Genomic DNA, 10,697 nt, shown 5'->3' with positions numbered 1-10,697 from the left:
ACTGGTGGATAAAGGACAAGTCCAGAACTTTGAGTTTTCATTTAGCCAGAACCAACCTCACTGCATTCCCACTGCAGAGCACACATCCCTTTACATCTGACTTGCAAAAACAAAGTCGAGATCCCTTTTTGTCCACAAAAGGATTTTAATGGCTTGAATCCCTCTGCCAGTAGGCTGCTCCTCCTGAGACCCCTGAGAGTTGTGAAGAAATTCAAGTCAGTTTTGAGGTTGGAGAGGCTCCACAGGAGCAGGCAGTATCCCAGGATCAATGGGACTTTCCTAATGAATCCTTTGGGAATCCCAGAATGATTTGGGGTGGAAGGGACCCAGATTTGGGGTGTTTCCAGCCCTGTGTCTGCATTTACCTTCTGTTTACAGTAGAAGTAAGCAGAGAAATGAGGTGGGAGAAGAACAGTTACCGGGGCATGCTGGTGTTTGATATCAACGATCGCAGGCTGGTTTGGCTTGGGAGGGACCTGAAGCGCACCCAGTTGCGGTGGCTGCGCGGCGGGCGGGCTCCTGTCGCGATATGGTGACAGCAGTGACAGCGGTCGCGACCGCGGCCCCGCCTTTTCCCGCCAGCGTCACGTGTCCGCCCGCGTCACGTGGCGGTGGGCGGAGTCGAGCGGGCGGTCACGTGGCAGTGGGCGGGCCCGAGCAGGGCGGTCACGTGGCGCGGCGGGGGAAGAGCGCGGCGGTGCCGGGCCGGGAGCGGCGCTTGGAGCCCGCGGTTTCGGTGAGTGCGGGCCCCGCTCGGGGCTCCCCTCCCTCCGGCAGCGCGGACCCGCGCCCGGGACCCCGCCTTGCTTGTTTCCCTCCGTCGGTGCGGACGCAACGTGGGCCCCTCCTTGGTTGTTTCCCTCCGGCAGCGCGGACCCGCCTCGGGGCTGTCCCCGGCAGTGCGGACCTTCGGGGGGTTCCCGCTTCCCTCAGTGGCGCAGACCCGTGCGGACGCGCCTTGAGGGCTCCCGCTTTCCCCCGGCTCCGGGGCTGCCCCCGGGCCGTTGTCACCGTGTCCCCGGCGGGGAGGGGGTGCGGGCGGCTGTGGCGGTGCCGGGCTGCGTGCCCCGGACGGGGCGGTCCGGGCTCGGGCCCCAAAACCCGCCTGGTGTGTGAGGGTGCCCTCAACCCGGGGTGCCCCGGGACTTCACCCCTAGAGCGCCTCGGCGGCATCTCCGTGTCCAGGCAGCCCCGGGGCTGGAACGGCGGCTCCTGCTCAGCCGCTGCCCCGGGGAGCAGCGGGGCCGAGCCCGGCTCCGCTCCCGGGGCTGCAGCGGGACCCGCGGGCTGTGCTCGGCCGGGAGCAGCTACGGTTCGGGCCCTGGTCCGCAAGAGGTTTGCGCTCCCTTGGAAAAGTCCCTCCTGTGCTCCTGTCACTGGCCAGAGAAAGTCTCGGAGCCCATGAGTCACTGAGCTGCTGTTCCAATCCTGAGCTGCTCAGCTTGGCCGTCTGAAACTCCTTACTTAGTGTTTATTCTCATGTCACCTTATGCCACCTTATGATGGCAGCGCTCTGTGCACAAGCACCTTTTCCTAATGAAAAGCATAGTGTGGGTATTCTAGAAAAGGGTAAGTAGTTGTTGATGATGCTTTGGGGTGAAATCTTGAAAAAATGAGCAAGAACAACACAACTGTTGCCTCCTTGTGTTCATGTTCTGCAAATTGTATGTAAGTAGTGTAAAATTAAGATCTTAAGGTCTTTTGTGCAGTCAGCAGAGGTTGAGTTTCTGTACTTAAACACTTTGTTGAATTGTGTGGATGTAAATAGGCAAAGATTTGGTAGTGTGGGATTTGGTGTGTATGAGAATGCCCTGTGTGAGCACAAACACAGTTGGACTAGAATTTAATAATTATAATGTATTTTCTTAGTAGAGAGAATTCCTGAAGCTTTTTTTCCTTGCCAGGTGGCAAAGCAGGGAAGCAAAAGCTAACATTATATGTAGTTTGCTGTCTTACTCTTCTCATTTTTATTATATAATACATTTCATATTGTTCTGCTGAGTACTTTGAGACTAAGCTCAAGGCTGAGGAAGCCCCCATTGACCTTGCTATGCTTACATAACAAGGGGTTGTAAATTATATTCTGCTCATAATATTTCCTACGATTCTTCCAAGGAAACATTCACGTTCTCCAAAAATCCGACTTCAGGAGGTTGTGGAAAGCCAAGAACGAGTTAAAGGATTTGCTAAGAATTTGTCTCAAATACTGTAAAACTCATTAGAAATGAAGCAGAATGTTTGCAATGTGTGCTTTTTTCTTCCCCATGCAGTTGGTATTGAAATGAATTCCCTGAGAGCAATTTCCATGCTCCGCTGACCAAGCAAGGCTTGTTAAAGTCTTGAGCAATGTGAATTACAGCCTATTGCAAGTGTCACGTAGCTGTGCCATTTATTGCAGATGCACAGTTTCTCTCTCAGTGATTAAGCCTCACCTACCCATGGGCCTATCATCCATATCTCCTACCCAGTCACCCTTTCCAGTGGCTCTGTTTGCCCATGAACCCTATAAACCTCCTCCTTCCCTGTTGGACCCATCTCCTGGAGCACTTTTCAAGCCCAAGGGTGAGATGATGCAGTTTTTTCCCTCTCCTGCCCTTTGCTCTTTTCCTTAGGTCTGTGCAGACACTGAGGGACAGGCACCTTTTCTCCATTTCATGTAAAAAGTAATTTACCTCTCTGCTGCCATAAATAGAGAAGCTAAGTAGCACTTGGCCGTTTAGAAATTTAATAAAATCCAAAGGCTGTAATTAAACCTGTGAAATTCTGTTGCTGGCATTTGTGTGGTATTTGCCAAGCTGTGACCTCTTTTGACTCCAGCAGCTGTAAATTCAAGGTGATTATGAAGTGGTGAGAACTGGAGCTGTGCAGGTAACCAGAAGGCTCTGTCTTCCCTGGCTGTACCCCTGCTAATCCCAGAACTGGCACAAAGTGTGTCTGTGGGCCACACAGCTCTGCTGCTCTGTCATGCCTGGCTCTGCTCAGACATTAGAAGCTCCAAAGTGCCTTTTTAGGGTTAAATGGGATTCTTGAGTTTTTACTGGTCTTGTAACTTCCTCTTTGCATTGCTCATTTTCTAAATTTTTTTTTATAGCGTGGGTTTATGAATTACTTAACATTGACCTCATCAAGCCTCATTTCTTCAGATATTTTAGTTACAGTGACTGGTGTTACATCAAAAAACTATTTAGAGAGATGAATGAGTGTCTCAGTCACTTTGTGCTTGATCACTATTGAATTTTCCTTTCCATAGGGAGAAATTTCTGTTGGAAGTAGAAATCACCTCTTTCTGTTGCTTCATTTACTTCATAGAAGCACTAACTGACTTCCTTCAAGAAAATGGAACTAAAACAGAGCTGCTAGCTCATAAAAGGAACTGCCATTTCTTTGTATTGTCAAATCCTGAAATTCTTTACTAATTGAGGGTAAAGGTGTTTTATAGATGGAGCAATTGGTTAAGAATAAAAGCATTATTTTTTTCTCTAAATCCTTTTTAATCCATAACTTAGCATCTCAGGTCTTTTCAGGACCTCAGCTTCAAGTCTTTTCTCTGTAAGAAAATAAGTTATAATTGAAAGGATGTGTCCATGCTAACTTGCACAAGCCATTGATGTGGAATATATGGATTGCTGCAGATATTTTGACTTCTATTTTCTTGGGAAAATGTTAAACCAAATGAGGAGAACTGGGATTAAATTGTGAATATTTGTCTACCTTTTGTATGCATCTAGTCCTAATTCATTGGTGTAACAGGTATTTTCAGTCTGCTTAGTCATGGACTTCAGGAGGAAATATAACAAATATTTCATTCAAGTTTCAGCCAAATTCTTTGAACCTTGAAGCACTTGTAAGGGAGGCAGAGCATCAGAAATGAAATGAATATGACAAGGTAGAATAGAATGCAGCTTGAGATGAAATTTAGATTTAACTGGTTCTCCTGGGAATTTTGCAAGAGGAGGAAAAAAGGATTTGTCTATTTAGAGTCACTGTGTATAACCCTGCATTTCATTCTGAGAACAAGAACTCTTTGAAGCTTCAGGGGCACTGGAAACCCAGACAGTTTGGCTTTTGGAAATTTCAGCAAGGCCGTACAGAAACCAGCAATTGAGAAACAGCTCATTAAAAATTCAGTGTTAATAATAATAATGTGGCTGATTGGAGAGACCATTAGATTTGGACATGTCTCATCTTTTAGAGAACAACCTGGTTTTAAAATTAGTATAAAAACTGTTAGCAACCTGCAACAAAGCAAATAAAAATCCACATTGGTTGTCCTCCCCACCAGCAGGGAGCTCGTGTCAGAGAGATCTGGGTCCTCCTTAATGGAAGATCAGAGAACAAAATGAAGAGTCAGTGTGGTCCAACATAAATTCTAGTGAGGGAAGTTCTGGTTTCAGTCTTAATGCTTCAGTACTTTCTTGAGGGGTAAAAAAAGGAAAAATGAATTTTAGGGTTTTTTTCTTATGCCTTTATGGTTTTTGTTTTAGTTTTGGCTCTTCCAGGAAAGGGTTTTCTTTGCTGTGTTTATGAATAAACACCAGAAGGGCAAGGAAACAGACTGAGAAAATGGAGGAAACGCTTTGTCCATACAAACTGTAATAATAATAGATGTGAAAAGAAGTTTCATGTTATTTTTACATATTTCAACAGTTGGGTTTTGAATGCGTTGGTGGGTGTTTGGTGGCAGTGCTGCTGGTTACTGTAATCAGTGTTTATTCAGTGTACTGTGAGTGTGGCTCTGTTTGTCTGACAGAGAACCTTTAACATTGTATCCTGGGGTTGGAAAAATGGATATTATTGTACTTGCAGCTTGGGTCTCTTAAAGCAAAGCCCAGGAGGGCAGGCAGGAGCTCTGCAGGTTTTCTCTGTCCCAGCTGTACCCAGCTCTCCTCCAAGGCAGCATCTTGCCAGCCTTTGGTTATTTTAGACATCAGCTCCCAGCCAAAGTGTGCCCTTCCTTTATTTTTGTTTTCAAAGTACAGTATCAGGGCAGTTCAAGTTGGTCATGTACCTGAAATGCTTTTAAATTCAATGAAATTTTTAATTTAATCTCCAAACCTTACTGGAGGGCAGATTGGTTCTGTCTGGGCTGTCTGATTTTAGTCCCACGTGCCTGGTTGTGCTCACAAAGTTCCCTGCACGTTCCAAGTGCTTTTTGCAACTTGCTTTGTGCTTCAGGCTGGTGGGAATGTTGGTGTCCCTGCCTGTGGGGTTACAGAGCTGTCCTTGTTTGCTGGGTGTGCCCTGGGCATTCCTTGGGGACAGCTGGGGGGGCACAGAACATCACATTTCCATGGGTGGCAGGACAGCAGCAGTTTCCTTAGGTAAATGAGTGGGTTTTCAGTATTTTGGACCTCTGAGTGTGCAGATCAGCCTGAGAAAGGAGCTGCTGTATGAGATTTGCTTAAAATATACTTTATTAAAAAAATTATCCTGTTGGTTGATAATTCTTGTGACAGTTCTGCATTTCTGTAACGTGTGGCTATTCACACACAAGTGTTGAGTGTTTCCAATAACTCAGCTCTTGTAAGAGCAGGGGCCAAGTGAGATCTGTAATAACTCCTCAGGTAGAGCTGTCTTATTTCTGTTCTTAGCAGGGATGAGATGTATTTAATCTGTTGGAAAAGTCACTATTCCCAGTCTTCTACTTCTCTCAGTGCTTGTTAATTAAGTTCAGCATTTCATTTTGTACATCAGGGAGGTAAACTGGTTTCAATGATGAAACTTCCTTGTATTCTTACATGGTTTGTGGCACGTCTGAAAGTGAAAGCAGAGCCCTCTGGGCCTTTTGTAACAGAGAACAGTCTGAAAATGTCACCATGGAGCAGGAAAAATTTCTTTTACTAAACATCAATGTAATTGAATTTTCCAAGATAAGTCCTCAGGGTAAGAAAACAAGTTAAGCTTGTGCTTCACTTCAGCTCCTCAGTTACTCATCAGATTTTACTGCTGCTTCCATTGCTGCCAAACATTAACTGTGATCATTTCCCTGGTCACTGACCTCTCTGTCAATAAAACCTTGCATTACTTTTTTCAACATATTAACAAAAAATCTGGAGATTTTCTTGTCCCCTCTTTCCCTCTCTGTCACTTAACAGTTTGTGCATTGGGCAGAACAAGTCCTTTCCATTGGCTCTTATTTCTGCACATTTCATTTAGGTTCAGATTTTTTCTTCTGGGCTTGTTTTTATGAGCAAATATAGTAATTAAACTCTTCAGAGGAGTAGAAATGAGACCTTTCTAAATGAGGTGTTGCAAAAAGCTGGATTTGCTGCCTGGGCTAACTTCAGCATCATTTGTTTTTGCAAACAGGGGGCAATATATGAGAGAGAATGTGGAAAAGCAGAGTTACCAGCTGTGTCTGATGTGCCATCCTCTTGTTTCAGCATTCCAAGAGCTGCTGTCCCCCTCACTCTCTGCTTCCCCCTATAATTTAATATCTCACACCAGTGAACCACAGCTTGCTGCATGTAATTAAATGATCTCCTGTGTATCCCAAATTTAATAATAAATGTCTGAACTCTTTCCTGTTTTGAGAATTCGTGGGAATAAATACATGGAGTTTTCCATTCTGTTGATACCTGCTCAGGTTTTGACATCTACCAGAGTCTCATGTGGTGAAGGAGTTCCTCTGTTAACCCCTAGAATCCCAGAATGGTTTGGATTGGAGGGGACCTGGAAACTCCTCTCACTCCAACCCTGCCACGGGGACTCCTTCCAGTCCATCTGTTTTATTTCAATCTCTGTGAAATTCTTTAGGAAGTGATGTCCTGATGGTTTGAGCCACCAGCAATGAGCAGAGCTGAGTAGAATTCACCATGGAGGCCAAGTCTGTGGCCGTCGGCGTGGAGGGGATGACCTGCAGCTCCTGTGCCCAGAGCATTGAGCAGCACCTGGGCAAGATGAATGGCATCCACAGCATTCAAGTGAGTCTAACATTGCTTCTAGCAAGGGTTTGGTTGAGAAACCATGAGAAATTGTGCTCTGAGACAGGGAAATAACGTAAGGAGAGTTTATTCTCTGCATTTCTTGGCAGGTTGGAGGTGTTGGGGTATTTGGATGGTTGGATTTTGTGTGTTTTGATGCTGGAGGTGCATTGGTGTATTTCTGGTAAATAAGAGAAAAACAGGAGCTGGCTTCACTGCAGAGGGAGTTAAGTTATTGTTACTCTTAATTGATTACCTGCTTTACAATTAACTCAGTATTGTGAAGTAATGGGAAAAAAAAGAACAGGGTTTGTCCTAATTCAAGCTTTCTTGCCTGACTTAGTTTTAACTTTTTTCTTAGCTCAGAGGAGATAGACTAACAATGTTGCTTTCTTCTGTCATGGGCTAAATATTGGACTGTAGAATATTCCAGAGTGAGCTGATCATCCTTGCAGAATACATAATTTTACAGTAGTTTTAATAATGGAAGTAATTTAAAAGCTGGCAGACTTCTATGAATTTTGTAAGCCAGCCTGTAGTAGAAAGAACAGTTCTAATCACAGAAAATTGAGAAGTTTATTTATGTAGTGTCTGTGTTCTGAAAGCATCCTCCTACATTCTGTACTTGTTGACTTTACTCCAAAGAAAATAATATTTTCCTGGTTTTATCAACAGTTAACATCTGTTTTATGGGGATACCTTAGGTGAACACTTCCCAGAACTGGGTACAATTTTAATTTGGGGTGTGTGTGATCATTGTCTGGAGCTGGTTTTGCAGGACCTATTGTAATGCACTTCCCCTGCAGAGCAGGTCCTGCACAGCTCAGAGCAGTTCCCTGTGGCCTGAAATAGGTGTTTGTGTACAGAAATTTTGGGGAAAAGCAGCAAAATTTACAAGACAGATCATTTTTCATCTTCCCTCAGCTGTAGAGGAGCTTTGATGTGAGTTTGTGCTGTGACAGCTCTGAACAGCCCCCTGTGCATGGCCAGATAAATCACTGGGTGTCTGCAAGCAGGAGCCCAGGTAAAGGCTAAAAGCAGCCTGTAAAATAATATCCCCAAAAAATCTGATTTCAGAATCTTCTCTTCCTCCTTACTCTGGCAAAAGATGTCATTTTGTCAGCCTTGTGTTTTCTCAGGGAATTTCTGAGAATACACAGGTGGCTTTGGATGGGATGGGGAGATTTATACAAAGTGTATAAAGAGTATATGCAGCCCCAGTGTCTCTTACAAAAGGAAGGGAGTAGGTTTTTAAAAGGACAGTATTAAAGCTTTTGTGTTTAGGTTTTTAGGTAAATACCTTATCCCAAAGCTGAATGCTATTTCAAAAGATACACTGCAAAACCTTAGTCTGAGTAGAGCAGGATTCTTAAGAAACTTTGAGGTCCTATTTAGTAATTATCCTTTTTACAGCATCAGAGCTTCAGTCTAAGCAGATCAGTTGATTCAGAAAATTCTCTGGGAATAATAAAACAAGGATTTGTGTAGTGATTATGAATTAGGTCAGCAAGGGACATGAATGTTAGATGACTAATACAGACAAACAGCTGCTTTTAGGTTATTCTGCAATGAAACCCTTAAATGTCCATGTTGCTAATTCTGCTAAGGCTCATCATTGGGACAGAAACGAGGAAAGGTGGTTCTTAAAATGATTTAACTGATAGAATTTAATCATGGCTGTGGTCTTTAGGTTGTACCTTTGCCCAGAGGAAAGATAGAATTGAATTGGTAATGTGTTGGGCCTCTGGCAGGCATTGCTTTTTCCTTTTGGGAACTGCAGTTATTGTGTTTGATACATCATCTGTTGGGAGCAAATTAAATTGAGGCTGTGTGTACCATCAGATGGGAAAAGTCATTACCAATGATGATATCTCTGGATCACCAAAATGTACAGAGAGAGGAAGAACATCTTTAATGTTTGTCACATATCAGGTGTCTAAAGTGAGTTCTGGGGAAGCCTAATGCAGGTTTTTGGTCACAGCAAGTTACCAGCCTGTGCCTCCATTGCCTGGAAATGCTGGGCTCCTTTCACTGCTGCTTAAAGCTGTGGGTTTTTTCAAAGAGTGTTTTCTGCCATCCTTGTAGCCCGGGGGCAGTTACTCCTAAGTGCATTAGAATTGCTGCTAACTGATTCCAATTTCTTCTGTGGGCTGCTTTGCTCCAGGGGTTCAATTGGGTTAATCATCCTAATTGAAGTGAATTTGGCTCTGGAAGTTTCATTAGGTGGTTGGTGCTGTCTGGGTGTTGCAAGTAGAAGTGGCCAGACAGACTCTGGATGCAGGGGCTGGGAGTGGGGCTGGGATTTTTGCTCTCTCCAGCCCTGTTGGTGCACAGGAGAGCAGGAGTCACTCAGTGTGCCTTTGCTCTCTGAGGTGAGCAGTGAAAGTTGTACTGGAGGAGTGTTGCTAAACCTTGCAAGCCAGAGCAGTTTGCAGAGTGGTGCAGTCTCTCCCAGCTCTGGTGCAGTTTCCTCACTTGCTTTGTTTATCCCCTCCAGGTCTCTCTGGAGGACAAGAACGCTGTCATCATCTACGACTCCAAGCTGCAAACCCCAGTGACTCTGCAGGAAGCCATCTGTGACATGGGGTTTGATGCAACCCTGGCTGATTCAAGCCCACAACCTGTTCTACCTGACACAATTTTCCTCAGCCTGCCTGCCCAGTCAGCCCTAACACCCAGGCAGATCTGTGCCACGCTGCTGAGCCACAAAGGGATCCTGGATGTCAAACTGTCCTCTGATCAAAGAACTGCAGTGGTGACTTTCATCCCTTCCATCACCAATGGCAGGCACATTCCCCAGATGGTCCCAGGAGCAGATTTGAGCATCTCTGTGCCAGAGGTGACACCTGGAACGTGGGAGGATTCCAGCTGGTCCCAGGCCAGCAGCGCCGTGCTGCGCCTCAAGGTCGATGGCATGACCTGTCACTCGTGCACCAGCACCATCGAGGGGAAGCTTGGCAAACTGCAGGGAGTTCAGAGGATCAGAGGTAAAACCTTAGTGTGTTTTTATGGAAATTGAAGCTGGCAAATTGCAAGGAATTCAACAGATTAGAGGTACAACTTTAGTGAGTTTTTATCTAAATTGAGGTTGGCCATGCTGTTTGCCCTCTGATGGCATTGCAGGTTTTAGATGAGATAGCTGAGTGTGACAGTGACTCTTTGTGGGACTGGGGATTTAATTATGTTTTTAATGTGGACTGGAGTGACCATGTTCACAGGGGTCTTAGGATGAGGGAAGAGATGAGAATCTTGACTCCATGTTTCAGAAGGCTTGATTTATTATTTTTTTATATATATTATATTAAAACTATACTAAAAGAATAGAAGAAAGGATTTCATCAGAAGGCTGGCTAAGAACAGAAAAAGAATGATAACAAAAGCTGGTGTCTCTCAGAGAGTCCAAGCCAGCTGACTGTGACTGGCCATTAATTAGAAACAACCACATGAGGCCAATCCCAGATGCACCTGTTGCATTCCACAGCAGCAGATAACCATTGGTTACATTTTGTTCCTGAGGCCTCTCAGCTTCTCAGGAGGAAAAATCCTAAGGAAAGGATTTTTCAGAAAACATGTCTGTGACAGACTAGAAATGAAGAAAGGAGCCCCCATGGTGGGAAGGATCTGCCTGTTACATAGGTGGTGGTGTTCAGTGTTTATTTTGCATTTGGTAGGCAGCCTGAAGTAGTTGTGTTCCATAATTTTATTACCAGTTATAGAAATCTCTAATAACAGATGCCTTTTTAAAATTGTAATTGGTAACAGTTCATATTTTCT

General features: G+C 44.7%; 1 protein-coding gene across 6 annotated transcripts in view; it reads left to right on the top strand.

Annotated features, from left to right (window-relative positions):
* The first annotated feature begins 577 nt into the window (after positions 1–577).
* The window catches only part of ATP7A (ATPase copper transporting alpha), a 32,650-nt gene continuing 22,530 nt past the window's right edge, over positions 578–10,697 (top strand). For 4 of the 6 annotated variants that reach the window (XR_011681594.1, XM_071442718.1, XM_071442714.1 and 1 more), the window contains exons 1-3: positions 601–736; positions 6,757–6,923; positions 9,421–9,910. Coding sequence is in view for 5 of the 6 variants with exons in the window: in XM_071442718.1 (XP_071298819.1) it covers positions 6,816–6,923; positions 9,421–9,910 (598 nt within the window). In the remaining variant the exon portion in view is untranslated. Of the gene's footprint in view, positions 737–767; positions 1,570–6,756; positions 6,924–9,420; positions 9,911–10,697 lie in introns of those variants that run through there. The other 2 variants (XM_071442715.1, XM_071442716.1) reach the window with 2 other exon arrangements.

Source organism: Agelaius tricolor, unplaced genomic scaffold (genome assembly GCF_023055355.1).
Source record: "Agelaius tricolor isolate 1412-34295 unplaced genomic scaffold, bAgeTri1.0.p SCAF_17, whole genome shotgun sequence".
NCBI classification, from domain to species: Eukaryota; Metazoa; Chordata; class Aves; order Passeriformes; family Icteridae; genus Agelaius; species Agelaius tricolor.
This window is presented reverse-complemented; position numbering and strand designations above follow the sequence as displayed.